The sequence below is a fragment of the Lynx rufus genome, unplaced genomic scaffold (genome assembly GCF_022079265.1).
Source record: "Lynx rufus isolate CCGP_SWC_20201006 ecotype Redwood Valley unplaced genomic scaffold, mLynRuf1.p SCAF_4, whole genome shotgun sequence".
NCBI lineage: Eukaryota > Metazoa > Chordata > Mammalia > Carnivora > Felidae > Lynx > Lynx rufus.
In genome coordinates, this window is record NW_025814856.1 from 139629688 (window position 1) to 139647697 (window position 18010).

General features: G+C 40.9%; 1 protein-coding gene across 1 annotated transcript; it reads left to right on the forward strand.

Moving 5' to 3' along the window:
- The first annotated feature begins 742 nt into the window (after positions 1-742).
- WNT16 (Wnt family member 16) lies at positions 743-10716 on the forward strand. The gene is made up of 4 exons (XM_047095064.1): positions 743-837; positions 1021-1262; positions 3221-3507; positions 10252-10716. The coding sequence occupies exons 1-4, from the start codon at positions 743-745 to the stop codon at positions 10714-10716; spliced, it is 1089 nt and encodes a 362-aa protein (XP_046951020.1).
- The last annotated feature ends 7294 nt before the right edge of the window (positions 10717-18010 follow it).

Genomic DNA, 18010 nt, shown 5'->3' on the forward strand with positions numbered 1-18010 from the left:
AGATTACTCTCCTGTGAGGTGAGGGAGAGGAAAGAAACGGGGGCAGTGAGGTTTTCCAGCCACTCCACCCAGAGGGTAATTAATCCAAATGCGAGTGGGGTGGGTGGAACTCAAACATCTCCCATTCGACCCACGCCTTCCCCCAGGGTTGCTAAGACAGAAGCGGCCCTGGCAGTCTTCGGGTTGAATCAATACCCCTCCCGCCGAGACCCGCTCTTAGAAGACCGCGACAGGAGGAAAGGTCATGAACACACCCGGGTCTGGACGCGCTGTCCCGGAGCAGCGGGCCCGAGCGCCCCCCGCGGAGCCCGCTCGCAGCCAATGGGAGCTTGAGGTCCGGGGATGATGAGATGCGGGGCCGAGGCTGGGCCAATCAGGCTCCAGGCGCGGCCAGGGGGAGGAGATGGGAGGAGAGGCCGGGGGCGATGGAGACGGCTACACCAACAGAAGTTTCTCACCTATTTCGGCGAGGGACGCTCCCGCACCTCTTGCACACCTCCAGCTCCGCGCGGGAGGAGGGCCCCAAGCTCCTTTCTCCACCTCCTTTCAACTGCTCCCTGCAAGCGAGGGGAAGGCTGCTGAGAGCCCCTACCACCGCTGGCCTTCTTTTTATGTTGTCTCACAGGGAGAGAGGGGGCGAGGGACAACTTGGTTCTGGGGAACTGACCTCTGGCCTGGCGGGCCTCTGGGCAGCGAGGGCAGCAGTGGAGCGGCTGGGGCTGGGGGACTCCATGCTGGGGCCATGGACAGAGCGGCGCTCCTGGGACTGTCCCGCCTGTGCGCGCTGTGGGCAGCCCTGCTCGCGCTGTTCCCCTGCGGAGCCCAAGGAAATTGGATGTGAGTATGGGGGCGGCACGGGGGTTGTGGCAAAAGGGGTGCCCAGCCTCGGGGGACTTCCAGCTGACGCGGGGGAGCAGGGCCGGGGACCCTGGGGCGGATGACCCAAAATTTGGCAAAACACCTGGGATCGGAGAGGAGAGCTGGGGAGCGGCTCACGCTAGGGGCGGCGGTGTCTTACAGGTGGTTGGGCATCGCTTCCTTTGGGGTTCCGGAGAAGCTGGGCTGCGCCAACTTGCCGCTGAACAGCCGCCAGAAGGAGCTGTGCAAGAGGAAACCGTACCTGCTGCCGAGCATCGGAGAGGGCGCGCGGCTGGGCATTCAGGAGTGCAGGAGCCAGTTCAGACACGAGAGATGGAACTGCCTGGTCACCGCCACCGCCCAGCCGGGCACCAGCCCCCTCTTTGGCTACGAGCTGAGCAGCGGTAAGTCCCGGACCCTCGGGGATGGCGCAGGATGGAGGGCGACAACTCCTCCAAGTACGGTAAATGAAGGAGTGCTTTCGTGGTCCGCCGCTGTCTCAATCCCAAAAGAGGTCCTTTAGTGGACGAGAATTGGGGGGGTGACGGAAACCAGGCCCGGGTGCAGGTGCGGTCCTGGAGGGGGGTGACTCCCCAGGTCCAGAGTGGGGCGCTAGGAGCTGTAGCTCTTCCTCCGTCCCGCGGCGCTCGGCGGGAGTTGCAGAAAAACTGACACTCCACCCCGCCGACCCCTCGGAACCCGTAGCGCCCCCCTACGTGGGTGACCAGCTGGAGAAACATGATGTCGGCAGCAGGGAATGCTGCCGCCGCATCTGCTTTGATTTAAGAGCTCCGCTGCGCACCGAGCCTTGGACAAGGGGCTAATTGCAGCGAAGCCCCACGTTTGTTGGCACCTCGGAGCGCGGGGCAGACAGAATAACGGTGATTGTAAAAGGGAATGTCCTGGACAACTCTACGTGCGGCTAACCCGAGCGCGACTACTTTGGCTCTCCCCTCTGGTCTCCTTTCCTTTTATATCTTCCCTCCAGAGAGCACACCCGCGGCGCGGGAAGCTGCAGTAAAACAAAGTTCCACTTCCACGTGCCCAGTGACTCTGTAGGGATAAAGGTTCAGGGAACCAGGATTGTTCTAGGAATATCAGCAGATTCAAAGAATTTTAGAACCTGGGCGCCGAAAGATTCGTTGTTGTTTTTCACATTCATTTCCGTCCTCCCTCCTCCTTTGACCCTTCTCCACCCGCTCCCTGCACGCATCGCCGCCAAAGTATTGCATTTGCCCCGCTGCGTTTTGGCCGGCGCGCCTTTCCGAAGGGGGTCTGCCCCTCCCCGCACCCCCGCAGAAGAAAAAAGAAGGAAGAAGGGGGAAAAAAAGGAGGAGGAAGGAGGGAAGGAAGGAAGGAGAAGAAGGAGAAGAAGGAGAAGAAGGAGAATTAGAAGCAGAAAAGTTTTAGTTGATGAAATTCAGGGACATCAGCTGTTGAAAAGGTTTTTTGGACAACGGGCATGCAACTGTTTCTACTCCAATCTTATCTCAAAAGAAAAAAAGGTCATCTGCTGAGTCTCTTCTAGCCCATTTTACTAATGTTTTAATGAACTTTAATTTTCAAAGATTTTAGGTCAAACTCTATTGCAGGTGGGCTAAATATATACTCAGTAGATTTCTATAACAATTCTTTTTTTTTTCTTTGCTGGTGACATTTCATTTCTTTGCTGGTGACTTTCATTGCTTTTAAGACTGTAAAAGGATTAGCTAGCACTATATAAAATATTTAACTGTTCCATATTAATATCAGTGACTGTTGTTTATGATATCCTTGGGAAAAAAAAAAAAAGACCAGTCTTTGATGTGAAAGTAAACTGTAACATCTACTGATGGCTTTGGCCTTTGCTTAATTTTAATTTGCATTCTGACGTGTATTATTTACACAAACAAAAATCACACCAAGTTTTTCAGCTTGTGTTTTGTGAGAACACATTTGAAATGTAAAAATAAAGGTAATCTGGACTCTTTGGGCATTGTATTACCATTTACTGTATCCATGCGAAGGATTTTAAATTCAATATGTATTTATTGAACTTTTATTGTCTATTAAGTACTGAGCTAGGTGCTGGCATACATTTCAAATTTTAAAAATAAACAGATGATTCTAATTGTCATGAGGGGAATTTATGCTGTACAATATATAAAAATGCCCCCAAGTGGAATACTGAAAATTAATGTAGCTTTTTTATAAGACTAAGACAATATGAAATTGTCCTTTCTAAATATGTACTCATTAAAGCATCCATTGAAAGTAATTGCAAAATCACTTTCCTGCTAAGAGGTTAAGAAGGAGGCTTTGTTATGAACATAAACAGACGGAGGTATGGCTCTTCCATTCAGCAATTTATGTTTTGTTCTAGGCACCAAGGAAACAGCATTTATTTATGCTGTGATGGCTGCAGGCCTGGTGCATTCTGTGACCAGGTCATGCAGTGCAGGCAACATGACCGAGTGCTCCTGTGACACCACCTTGCAGAATGGCGGCTCAGCTAGTGAAGGCTGGCACTGGGGGGGCTGCTCTGATGATGTCCAGTATGGCATGTGGTTCAGCAGAAAGTTCCTAGATTTCCCCATCAAAAACACCACAGGAAAAGAAAGCAAAGTTCTGTTAGCAATGAACCTACACAACAATGAAGCCGGAAGGCAGGTATGTATCAGAAAATGGAATGAAATCTAGTGCCTTTAAATAACACTGGGATGACACTTCTGAATGAATCTGTCCAAGTGATTTTAAAAACATACACTGGTAGTGGAAGAAACATATATGTCATCTATATGTATAATATATATGTGTGTTTATTGTATACATAAACAATATGTATGACTTCTACATCGATTCAGTTTAAGTTCTCCATCGGATAGGGGTTGATGTATTGGTGATTTTATATTTTGTCTACCTGGAACACTAATTATAAAATAACAGATGTGCACATGCCTTTGGGTGATTTTGTTCCATCCCCTTAGCGATAGAGCCAGAATAAGATCTATAGGATCTGCCTAATGGTACCGAATCAAATTCCGTCTTAAATATGACTTTTGATTATTTCTTTAAATCTATTTTTAGTGGGAAATGGCTCCTAAACATCATGTGATCTATGCGTCCGTACTTTCTCGAGCAAACATTCTTGGATACATTAGAGAATTCATAACTCCTAACTAATATTTTGGTAAAACAAATCTTTTTTAAAGACAATCAGTTATTTTATTATAAAGTGACACAGATTCATTATAAAAAACAATAAGTGCAGATAAATGTAAAGAAGCTTTAGATACATTAAACATATGGATACTTAAATATATACATATTAAAGATTTAATTTAATCTTTAATTAAATTCGAAGAACCACCATCTAATTAACCTCTTTTATGAATTCTGTGATTTATACTAAAGTTTTCTTAAAATGGAATAAATTTGTAGCTTAATTTAACTTTTACATATTTATTTTAATGAATATTGACACAATAAAGTTTGAGTTCTACAACATAGGGGAATTACTTGGCAATTCATAGTGAGTTTCTTAAAACAGTCAAAACTTTTTTATGAATATACGTTTTCTATGTTATGATAATCTTTTTAGGACAGGAATATCAGCACATATCCTATATTATTGTAAATATCCAATAACCTGTAAAAGTCCCAAAGTAGTCATTGCAATCTGCCACATTCTCCTGAAATAAATTAAAACAAGTTGCAGTATCTGTCAGAAATATTTAAAGTACATGTTACATTTGTTTTACATTTTTGGAAAGTGAATAAATGGAACCCACTTAGAATAGGTACAAGTTTCAGCCAGCTTTCTTTACTTACCCATTCTGGTTTATAATGCGAAAACAGAAATCTCAATAAACGTTATTATCACCATGAGGCTTCAAATTCAAATTTGAATTCTTAATTCAATGTGAATATTGATTCAAAATAGCAAAATAGAAACTAGGCAAGTCAGTAAATAGCTAGGTAGGCTTTTCATATTTTTGTTTAGCAATTTTAAAATTTAATAAAGTAATTCTTGCCTGACACCACAGTTACACACATGTTTCTTCTTAAAGTTTTCCATGTAAAAAAAAAAAATTAAATGAATGAGGTTCTGCTTCAATGTAAATATTATCCACTAAAGGATTTTTAAAATTATCTCTAACATATGAATATAAAAGAGGTCAAATATATGTTTGTGTTTCTTAATACATATTTTTTAAAACTCTAGAGTTAGGATGAGAAACACATTAAGTCAAATTAATATCTTTAAAAAGTGTATCAAATTAATATCTTAAAAAATGTATATTAATTATCAATTTAGATCTTAAATCTTCTTTAATCATTCTTTAAATAATTTTGTAGGGAGTTTTAACATTTCACTAGAAAAAAAACTTGGAAATTCATGTCATGATTAATTCCCTGAATAAAGCTATCCCTAAACTTCTGAGAAGCTCTGCAGTATTCTGTGTTTTTATCAGTATCGTTAGGCAGGTATTTAGTGTTATTCTGTCTTGTGTTGTTTCTAATTAGGTAGCAATATTTGCCTCGGTAACCACTTGATCTTCAACTAGTATTTATATTCCAAGTTTATTAAAAACATACAACTATTTAGCATCAATTTTAATCCACTGTTGGCAAAAAACAATCTTCTCACATTACTGAGGTTTTTGCTATTATTCTAATCGTGCAGAAAATAATTCAGCCTATACATATATATGCAGTTTGTGTACATTTTGGAGTTTTCTCTACTGAGTCTTTTTGTTCTTTATTGGTCTACATAGAGTCTTAAAATATTACAAAACGTTACCTGGACTGGAGTTTTTGTTGGTCTGTTTTCATGAAATATTACAATTTAAAACTATTTCGTATTTTTCTTTCCACTGGCAGCCAAACCCCCCCCTCCCCCCCCCCCCCACCACCACAACAAAAACCAACCAGGTTTCCAGGCTATTATCTAATATGGAAGAACAATCAACTCCATTTTTAAGATTGGCAATTAGGATTTTAATCTAATAGGCATATTCTTCTGAGTAAAGTTCAAGGTCTGCATTCAATTGAGTTGATTTTCCTCGTCTCAAAATCCCAAACTCAAAATGTAGGAAAGCGTTCAGAGAAATGTGGGTACTGGCGCTTAGTAGTGCTGTGAGCAGGATAGATGATTTTCTAACCGCTGACCTTAAATACTCTGATTCCCACTTGGTTTCTGACACCATTCCTAAAGTTATGACTCCAAGAATAATGTTGCTGAATGGTGATTGGCTAACAGAATGATGTGATGTCTTCCAGGGGCAGAACTTCTGGGAATAATGTGACTTGGAATATTTATGGGTATTTCTTTTGGTGTGCTTAAAATATTTCCATTCTTCCCATGTCCACCTCATAAACTTTTAAGTTTCCCTACCCCATAATTTGTTTTATGATGAGTAACTCAAAAAAGTGGGAAGGGCCCAACCCCAAATTTTCATTGACCTGTTTCAAGAATATTTATAAGTACTTGAACAACACATAAGTGTTTTGCTTTTCAGCAGGTTCAAATATATTTTTGGACTGAAAGAGACAAAATGGGTCAGAGGAATAGGAATTCTACATATAACCATCCAACCTTATGTCACAGTTTTCCTAAAAACTTAACTAGATCATCTGATAGTTGACAAAATGAAATGTTTATAACAAAATGTTCCACAGTAGTTTGTTTTGTTTTGGTCATTTCTGTGAAGTTTGGATAAAGCGATACATTGGAAAACAATCATCGCCTGCTGTGTTACCTCTGAATCAAAATTGTGGGACCAGTCACTCCTTAGACCACTTCTTAGAAGTTTCTATTTTTACATTAAGTATTAATGATACATCTTTCCTATTTCACTTCATTAGAAGTTCATCAAACCAAAACTTAACACAAAGAGCCCAGTAAATTGAATGCTACCCTCCTAATTGCTCTCCCATAGTTGAAAAATATTCCACCAAAATGTGCACATCTGTTTGCAATAGTTAACAAAACATTCCTCTGTTAATATCGTTATAAACCTTAACAACTCAACTAGAGTAGAGAAAGGAATTTTCTCATAACCACATACTACTCATACGAATGCTGTTCTCTAACTTTTCCTGTGAGCAGAAAATGGCTATCACTGCAGTTCAGAACGGCTATTTGATGTTAATTAAGAATCCCAGCTGAAAAGCTCCAGAATATACTTTTTTTTGGAGTGTTCATGCAATTTCCTTAAATATACTACATTTTCCACTTTCATTTTTCTCTGTTTTACTAAAATTCTCCTGCTGCATATACAGACTTTACATCATATATCACCAACTTTCCTTATGTAAATCAAGTGTCTTAACCATGCTGTTCACTCTTTTGTAAAACTGGAATAATATGTAAGTACATGTTCATTAACTACCTACTGTGTGCAAGACATTTCTTTCTGTAAAGCTACATCAAGTAAAATAATTTATGGAAAAGTTCTCTGAGAAACACTAAGTTCTGCAGTTAAACTATGTGTGTGTGTGTGTGTGTGTGTGTGTGATCTGCCTTGGACTCTGCATTTCATCAAATTGTCCTGATGGTAATTACATTGCTTTATTTTAATCCCTATTTGCCCAAGTTTCTTCCTTAGAGTTTTTTTTGGGCTATAATCATTTAAATTTCATGTCAAGTTATTGGAATTCTTCTCCTTGATGTTTATTTGTCTTTCTATCCTAGACTATATCTATAGCTATGTCTATATCTATATCCATATATATGATAATATATATGGTAAAACATATGTAATATAAAATATATACAATAAAACTTATGATAAAATATAAATAAATAAAATATAAATATAAAATATACACACGCTAAAAATACCATATTTATACTTATTGTTAAGGACAAAAAAGATAATGGAATTGAAAGGTAATCGAACAAAACTTAAAAATATCATCCCTGAAAAGTTATAACTAACTCCAGGTATTTAAAAGATTCTAGTTTTCTATAGCAAGAAAATCTTCCCAAAATTCTGATGTGAATTCAGCAGGTGATATCATTAGATATCACCTTTTTATCCTTCAAACCTGGGAGGTAATGTGTCCTAACTCTGTGGTCTAACACTGCTGTGGGCTGAGAAATCGGAGGAGAGCCCCACAGGATCAAGACCTTTCCATGCCATTGACTCTCCTGGCAGTGACTCCTTTGTTTAAGGTGGTTTTCAGTTCTTTCTTCAGCTTCAGAGCACCAACAGAGAGTGAGTTAAAGCTGTTCAAGTGAGCTGGACTAACTATTCCGTAAGTATTTGGTGAGCATCTACTCCATCCTCCATGCTTTGCAAATTGGCAACACCATACATGATGTCTGAACTGGTTGATGAAACAAAAGCCGGCCCCTCAGTAAGATCCTGAGCAAGAGGCAGTTTTAAATCACCAAGTGATGACTGTGAGGAATGTTGATCAGGTTTAAATACATAAACAGACATTCTTAGATTTTTGGCTTTCTTTGGACAATTTGTTTTGTTATTGCCTAGCATTAGCTGAGCTCTCTTTTTCTCATATCCTTCAAGCCCTTAAAATCTGAACAAAAGTAGGCAGATTGCATTAATTTGAACATTTATTTGCCTGGAGACATTTTAAAGAATGGAAGTCTTTGTGAATATCAAATGCCATAAATTTAAGTAACTAAGCTGTGTGCCATACTTTATAAATTGCTTTCATATCATTGAAAGCTGTCTTTTGCCTGAGTTACTAAGAAATAGACATAGCTACTTGCTTCTCAGTTTTATGAATTCAAAAAGAGCATATGTGCTCTATTCCATAAAGGACAGGGTTTAAATATTATCCTGTTTATTATTTTCAACACTAATAAGTATCGAATATTGCACAAATCAATACCATATGCTCTCACTCAAGGTTGCAAATATTATAAATTGTCCGAAATAGTCCATCTCATTAGATAGTTCAGAAACTTTAATTTGTTGGGAAACCTAACATTCCACGAACACGTCAGTGTCAAGTTTAGTATAAAATGGCAAAACATAAACCCCTGTCATTTTAGAGTCGTGATAAGAACTGTAAGTGGAATTTAAGCTGTGAGGTTTTCCTTTCTTTGGTGAGATGACACACATAATTTCCAAGTTATTGAATGGGCAGATCAATTTCCCATTTTACCCAGCATGCTGACAGACCGTCAGCGCTACAGCTAGCCCCGGCGATTTATTAATCTGCTCTGTCGTCCTCTAGGGATGGAAGGAAGCTGTGTTAACCAGCCTGCTGTATAAGAGAATAGAACCCCAAAATTCTTGAAATCTCTCTATTGCTTTTGCACGGTGAGCCCCATGTAAAATTTTCTCTCAACTCTTCCCAGACCTTCTTCTTCAGGGAAAGGGGGCATTTATTTAGACCTTAATGTGTGCCAGGCAATGGACTCTTACAGATATATGTAATTTCATTTAATTCCTCAGGCTGAATAAACCAAACTCAGCACTTCGAATTGAAAAATTATGTATATATATTATCCCTTTTCTATGTTAGGATGGTGCTACTGATCCATCAAGAATAGGACATATGTTTTGAATTAATTTTCCACAACAGGGGAAGAATTTGCTGGGAGCAACCACACTCTCCAGCCCCTTCTCCTTTTGACCAATTTAAGTTGATTAGTCAGGGTTTCTCATGTGGTCTGTGACCAGAGGATAACACGGTGCCTCAAGCCCGCATGAACGTAATGGACTTTTACAGTGATCAAACCTGAGAACTCTCAATCCATAGATCTCATGCTTGGATGCCCGTTAGAATCATCTGAGCAGCTTTGTGGACGTGCCACTGCCTGGACCCCACCTTGGCCAAGTAAATCAGAATCTCAGCGATTAGTGCGTTGGTTATTTGCAAAGTTTCCACGGATGCTTCTATGCACTTGTGAGGCGAGGATGACCATCCTGTCAGTGCTTCTCAAGTTTTAAGGTGCATATGAGTCCCCTGAGAATCTCATTAAAATGCAGATCCTGATTCTGTGGGACTATAGTGGGGCCAGAGAAGTTGCGTTTCTCACAAGTGATGTTGGTGCTGCTGGTTCATGAACTACACTATGAGCAGCAAGGTGCGATATCAGGAACACGGAGGCATGCATGAACATCTTCCCACCCCGAAATTAAACACAAAAATAGACATAAGAGTAGTGTCCCTCAGGTGTCTCAGATAAACCCTGATGACTACGTTGGCCTGGTCCACTACTTTAAATTAGACTTGGAAACGTTTGCTCTGCAGGGTCAGAACGACAAAACACTGGAACCCTGAAGCAGCTGTAGAGACCCTTTATGTTCAAAACTATCGTTTTTGTGCAGGACTACACGGAACCAGAAAGTGAAGCGGTGAGGTCAGCCGCGCTTCTGTTGTTGGGTAAGACACTTCATGAATGATATTTAATGCGATTCCTGTTGGTTTCAGGCCGTCGCCAAGCTGATGTCAGTAGACTGTCGCTGCCACGGAGTGTCCGGCTCCTGCGCTGTGAAAACGTGCTGGAAAACGATGTCTTCCTTTGAAAAGATCGGCCATTTGTTGAAGGACAAATATGAAAACAGTGTCCAAATCTCAGACAAAATAAAGAGGAAAATGCGCAGGAGAGAAAAAGATCAGAGGAAGATACCCATCCGCAAAGATGATCTGCTCTACCTTAATAAGTCTCCCAATTACTGTGTAGAGGACAAGAAACTAGGGATCCCAGGAACACAGGGCAGAGAATGCAACCGCACGTCAGAGGGCGCGGACGGCTGCAACCTCCTTTGTTGTGGCCGCGGCTACAACACCCACGTGGTCAGGCACGTGGAGAGGTGCGAGTGCAAGTTCATCTGGTGCTGCTACGTCCGCTGCAGGAGGTGTGAAAGCATGACTGACGTCCACACTTGCAAGTAGCCCCTCCATCCAGCCTTGAGCCCCACTCCTCAGTGACAAACAAGGGACTGCCATTCCGAGGTGCCTCCCACTGTGCAGGGCTGTGGAAGGCGCCTCCTGCCTCCGAAGTCCCAGACCCTTGGGCCTCCGGCAGCGCTCTCCTTGCCTGACGGATATCCAGTCACACACTGAGCATGTGGATTTTGGGGGATACCAAAGTTGACAAGGTTTGGGTTCATTCTTTGGTGGTTTGGAAATACATATGGACCTACCAAGAAGATAATCTGTCTCCTAAACAAGAAAGAACAAGAAGGAGCCTTCATGCGGGGAGACCTGGGCCATGCTCAGGATAAGATCCTTGACTATGGAATTCAGTTATGGAACTCAATAGCGGTGGGTTTAATATTAGACGTTTTTAAAAGACGCATCTTATAGCAGCAAGGAACAGTAAACATGATCTCATTTATTTTCTCAGTAATTTGGGTGAAGAAATCATACTGTGCATAGAAACAGACATTGAAAAGTTAACAGAAGTGGAAGGTGCTCACTTACCCTTTCATGCATTTCAAAAGAAGGGCAATTTAAAAGAATTTTCATAACTGATACAGTATCCCTAAAATGTGTTTGCTAGAGATGTTTAGTGACAAAAGGGAGAATCTAAACATAGAACGTAAAATGTATGATTTGGATTTTAAGTGCCTTTTAACTATGAGAGTTTATCTAGAAAAATCTCAGTGAGATATACAGCAATCTTTTATCTTTGGCTTTATTCTTTAATTGTAGACCAGTTCCTACTATTAAAACCCCAGCTCTGAAATATCGGAGAAGAGAGGGATCTCAAAAGCATGTGGGAAACTTAAAGGTAAAAACATAAAGGGCTTTCATACATTGTAAGGGAAAGCACCCTTTAAACATGTAAGACAGTATTTTGTACAGTATTTTGCTTAAAAAAGTTATATATTTTGTAAATACAGTATTTAAGTTATATGATGATATGTGTTAAAACTTCAGACATTATTGCCAAAGCCCAAGAGTTAAGGCGATAAAATTATCTCAGAAATAAGATTAGCTTCTGTTTCTTTTCATTCTATTAACTCTGACTTTTTTTAAACATTGAAAAAGAAGTTAATTGAGCAGTTATATGGATGTGTTTTTCTTGTCAAAATGACAGTTTTACATGTTATAGATTAAAATATGCTGCAAGATATTGAGAATTGTGTTATTTCAGCAGATTAGTTAAATTCTGCTTTTAATTAGTTCTGTTTAACTTGTAAGGCTATTATAATAAATTATGCAGTAAAAGTGTTAACTGGATAAAAGAATCTACATCAAAACAATGATCACCTTGTGTATTTGATATCCTGGATATTTATTATATTGTATGTAATGCTGCATTTCCATGTGAATGTTGAATGGTCTTTCTAAGTTTAGTATTCATGCATGTATATTCATCATACTTTACAAGGTTCCTGGTAAAAATTACAGGGCTGTATTTAAGGTTGTGTTTTAATGTAGATGCTTATGTTTTTTATGAATTGTTAACTATTTCAGTATTCTATAGGAAAAAACTTCTAAGTTCAGGAAGGACAAAGAAAGAATATTCTTCTTCTAATATTAAGCCAAGAAAATGTTTCCTTGCCCATAACTCTCATCCTATTTCCTTTCAATCTTATTTCCCAAGGCAGAGCAATAATTTGCAAAAAAGAGCAAACCCATGGAAAATGTCTCAGGCTTCATATTAAATTCAAGGCTAAACATTTCATTGTGACCCTTACAGTTTAACAAAGAAATATTATTTATAAGTGAAAATCTCAGAAATGACAATTGAATAAATATAGTACTTATTTAAAAGAGTGGTTTACCAATCTTTAGCATCCGCTGATTAGAATAACCTGAGAGACTTATTTTCATGCCCCCCCTTTTTTTGCACAGTAAATCTATTTTATCTGCATTAAAATAAGCCCTCTTTTTTTTTTTTAAGGTGAAGAATAGTTCCCATTAACAACCAATTTCTTCTATCAACTAGACAACTTTTCATAATTACCTTACCAACCAATTGGTAGAATCAGGTGGCCTCTAATTCCCAAACGCTAGTATGCAGCCGTTGCTTGAAGACAGTGATGCCAACTCAGACTCTCTTCTCTGGGATGCCTGAGCAGGATCTCCTAACTCCCAAGCTTTGGCTTCTTCTTTTTGTGTATTTTTTGTGTCTTTGGCTTCTTCTTTTCCTTCTCCTCCCTGGCATCACTATGGAAGCCATTCTTGAATTTCTCACCAGTTTAACTGATGGCCAACCTGGACTTGGCTCATTTTCTTCCCATTCCCCGTCATGCTGCAGGTAGCACCACGGTGCTCTCGGGAATACAAGTTGTGGAGCCCAGATGTTCCTATTCAATCTAGGCTATTTTGCCTGCATTGTTTAGGGCTCTTCGTGTTGCAAGTAACAGATGACACAACCCAGACTGACAAATGTTAAAGGAAATGCATTGACTCAGTAACTGAAGAGTCCAGAGTCCAGACTGGTTCCCGTGGAGCTCGATCTGAAAACTCACACTATGTTCCCACGGTTCAGGTCTTTCCAGCTCCAGCCTAAACAGGCTGGCTTCTGCAGTGTTGTCTTCTACTTCAGGCCCTACAAGGTGGTGGGGGGACCCTCACCACCTCATGCCACCCCAGGGGCCCCAGGCTCTTCTCTCTTCTTAGCTAAATGGCTGCTACACTCCCTCCAAACCTCACATTCTCCTACCACTCATTCTAAGGAAAGAGAGAGGTTCTTCTTGGTTGCTTCTATAGGAGAGATGGAATTTTTTTTTTTTTTCCTTCACAAAATGACCAACTAAGGTAGTTCTGAGACTCATTGGCTCTGATTGGTTAATATGTCCATCCGGGAACCAATCACAATGGGCATTGGAGATTGGGGTTAGGGGATAAATACACTGATGATCTTAAGGCAATCAGATCCAGTGTGGAAAGTGGCAGTGAGTGATTCATTCCGACTAAACCCACGTAGCTTGAGAAAAGGGAGGGAAGAGGTGAATCTGCGGAGGAAAACCAGGGTGTTATGTTAACATTAAAGGGTACCTGGGTGCTGGGCAGCACAGACATTAGATGTCTTCAGCTCCAGTGATGTGTTTCAAAAACAGCTTTCTGGCAGCACTTGGGTCAGGCTCACAGCCAGACAAAGCCCTGCGACTTATGTATAGGGTACAAGGTGCCTTCTTTTGTTTAAATGCCCTTTATGATGTTGAAAGGGGAAAAGGAGAGGGGAGGTGCTCTAGTGTATTAATTTTCAACGTAGGAGTTCAACTATTTTGTAAATTGGGAAATGCTTAATAGAGACAGTGGTAAGAGGCAATGATGATTGTCTGAAAATGATATCAAGAAAAGCATATCAAATGGCATTATCTATAACCTCTAGATAAAGAAGTTTGCTAATTAAAATATTTCCCTCGTAGTAGTAGCTTGCAAAACATTAAAAAACGCTTTAATTTGTTTGGCTATAAACAACTGCATTCTTTCCTTATTCACAATCTGGATGACAGTCGTTTTGTTTTTAAAGAACTAGGATAGCTATATTTAGAGTAAAAATAGAATCTAATTATATAAGATGCTACGACCCTGTATGTTTTTGCAGCTTTGTAATCATGTGATATTCACAGTAGAGATTTTAGAAACACACGTTGACTTTCGCAAGCACTGTCAGTACTAGTGTGTCTGGTTTCTACTTAGTTTAAAATGTGGAACCAGAAAAGCTTCCCATCAAAATATTCATTTATAGGCAATTTGATGAGCTGTTGGAACTTGTTGCATTGCGTTGCATTGCATTGCAGTGCCCAGACACTGCGGAGTTAAACCAACCATTTGGAGCCAGTTAGTTAGTGATCCAGAGTACTATAATCCACTTAGCTGACTTGAAGGAAGAAAAATTCAAGTCTGATCTCCAGGAACCAGGAATACTCCTCAGGGCAAGCCCTTCTTAAGGAAAGTTGGCTAAGATGCCTTGATTTTTTTTTTTTTAATTTCAGTTTCACTATAGACCAGATGTGATAAGTCATAACATTTCTCAGAGTAGGATGATGAGGTGAGCCGAGAAGGACAAATGCATGTGGTGCAGCGTGAAAAGGGGGACGTGGTTGTACACCAGGGACTCATTTCCTTTGAAATAGGGAATAATAGCAAACACTTAATTAGCACTTACTGCGTACCAGGCATTAAGTAACTTCTATGTATTAATCAGCCTGTGCCCTTCACCAACATGTGCTTCACACAGCATCAAAATTGTCACACACTGAGTTTGCAGTATACCATTTAGAGAGTTTGGGGCCTTTGTAAATAAAATGAAAATTACAGGATGTTCCTTCATGGTTTGGCCATATAAACTTGATTGAGGAGCAGTAGTTAGATGATGGAAGAACCGAGAGCTTAGAATTCACCATGAAATAGAATGAAAAGACACTGCCTCTTGATTTCTAAGCTCTAAGTGATTTAAACTGCCTGCTATTTTAGATCCCAGTGTGGGCTAACAGTCGGATTATGCAAGAGCCTAACAATCATTCCAAAAGGAAATGACTGGGGGTGAAGATCAAACTAATTTAGTGCGACGTTAAATAAATACTTACATCCTTTTTATTGTTGTGCTTACAGCCAATTGTTACATAAGGTGTCATTTTTAATACATGGATGAAATTTACCATTGGTAACAATTTACATTCACATCCAAAGGAAAACCACTAGAGGTGGTTTGCATGATTAAAACCTCTTGAAACAAAATCAGGATTGAAAAAGCGGCCTCTCCCACTGATTGTAAAGGGAAAGTAATAATAAATGTGGACCAAGTCAACACAAACTGCAGTTTCGTATGTGACTTTTTAATTTGCAGAGTTAAGTGGAAGCATCTGATTGGTGTGTGAATGGTGGATATAGCGCCGCCTGTTCCCCTCTGTTAACTGCTGTTCTGAACCCTCGGAGAGGCTCCTCTCAATACAGGCCAAGGAGCCTTCCCTTTTGTACGCTAGTAACAATCAAGCCCCTGTGATCATGCCCATATCCAGTTGGCCATGTTTAGCCAGGAAGCAGGAGGGTGGCCCCTTGTAGCCCTTATTGTTCTCTGACAAAAGAGGAGTATCGCCAAATTTAACTGCACATTTAAGTACACCTCAAATTCTGCATGAATTACAGGTGTAAATATACAAAATGTAAAGTTAGTAATTACCTGTTTGTTCCTAGTACATAATCCTGACATTTCTTTTTTAAAAAAAGAAAGATTTTTTTGGTTTTTGGGTTTTTTTTTTTTTTTTTTGGTAAGTTGTATTGTTTCTATTTTCCCCCCAGCTTTCCTGGGATATAGTTGACATATAACATTATGTAAGTTTAAGGTTCTGTCCATTGCAAGTGCTTCATCTCAAGCTCCCCGGCAGACTACCAATGTTTGTTCCTTACGGCTTCATCCAAGGCAAGCCAGCAAAATGGAAAAACTGAAAAAGTGAATGTGATAAAGCCTCTTTAACATGCCCTCTATTTAATGGGTATGGGCTAAATAATTTTACAAGCTGAAAGATAAATTTCACTACTCAGAATGAGAAATTCTCTCCTTTTGCTGGCTTGAACACTTGTTCTTTCCCCCAGATGCTCAATATATCATTTCTTGAGAAACTACTTTGAACTTTGCTGACTAAATAGAGAACTACAGCCTTAAAATGTTGATTGTCACAACTGTATTGTATCCGTGTCTGACACAGTTCTGTAGAATTATAGGGAACCTCTTCCAAACAGATTATTTCCGTAAGAGAATGTTAACATTCCCTTGCAAGGTGTTAATAGTTCCACAAGAATTGTCTTCCAACCTCATTCCTGGGTCAGAAGTTTCAGATTTCAGGGCACCTGGGTGGCTCAGTCAGTTAAGCATCTGACTCTTGGTTTTGCCTCAGGTCATGATCTCATGGTTCCGGAGATTAAGCCCCCTGCTTGGGATTCTCTCTCTCCCTCTCTCTCTGCCCCTCTCCCACACACACACACACACACACTCTCTCTCTCTCTCTCTCTCTCTCAAATACGTAAACACTAAAAAGGTTTCAGATTTCTTTAAGAGTACAAGCTCATTTACTGATGTTAAACCTTAGGTCCTCTCCCTCAGGGAGAACAGAAAGCCAGCGAGGGCTGTCTGCATTCCCCTGGGAAGAGGCACCAGGACCAAGGGCCGGGTGCTTGCTCCTCAGACCTCAGGAAATCCCCACCTGCCGACTCTCCCACCTCTCCTACCTCTGAGAACAGCAACCCTCAGGCACCACTGCCTTCTCCACCAACTGAAAAACGTACTTCTAACTTTTCGGCACCATTTGCTTCTACGTCTCTCCTCTGCTCAGAGCTCAGACTCGCAAGACATTCTCCTCAGGGTTCATTTCTCTTCTGGTCACATACTGCGCACAGCACTTCTCCAGTCTGACTCCTGGCACACGGGGTATGCAGAAGCTAACCATTTTTAGAGGCTGAAACTTGAAATAATTGAAAAGATTTCTATGTTAAAACGAACATCTGAGTAAATGATAAAATAAACCAAAAAATTCACGTTAAGTTTTAGGATAGAACTTCTCAGACTCAGACTGGGCTCTTCACTAAAACCTGATTTCCAGAGGTCAGCGTGTACTCTTCCTCAGCTCTGAGCGATATACCTACAGAAAACAGGGCAGTTCCATTCACCATTCCGCTGGTGACACTGAGGTTAAGAAGCCTTGGCAGGGGATTCAGCAGCCCCCGTATTGAGCGTGTCCACCCGAGTAGGCCAGGTCGAAGCAGCAGCGACAGCACACGAAGGCACAACGCATCGCGGAAAAAATGTTCGAAAGTCAAATGCATAAAGTTCAAATAATGAGTTTACTATTATAAGGAAAAAGGTCTCAGAAAGCAAAAAACGTCTCAAAATCCATTCAAGGCATTCCTCTCCTGCCCAGGCAACACTCGCTAGTGGGTAAGAACGTCCACGGGCCTTCTGAACAAGAAGCAAATGCTGGTGTGCAAGAGAGTGCCAGCTGGGTCCCCCCTTGCCCTCAGCAGGAGTTAGATGGTTAGGTAGCAGGTTAGGAGCAGGCCTCCGGGTCTTTTGTTCTGGGCTCTCCTGGCTTGGGGCTGCAGCAGAGCGCTCCCCCACGAGGCTCATCTGCCAGCTGCCACCACAGAAAGGAATCAGCCTCTGGCTAAGTCACACGCTTTCCCATACCTTCCCCTCCAGACGGGACAGCAAGTGCAACTAGATCATGTAATCATTTGAGTTGCCGGCTCCCTGGGGATCCACAAAAGCCTGGATTCTGCATATGAGATA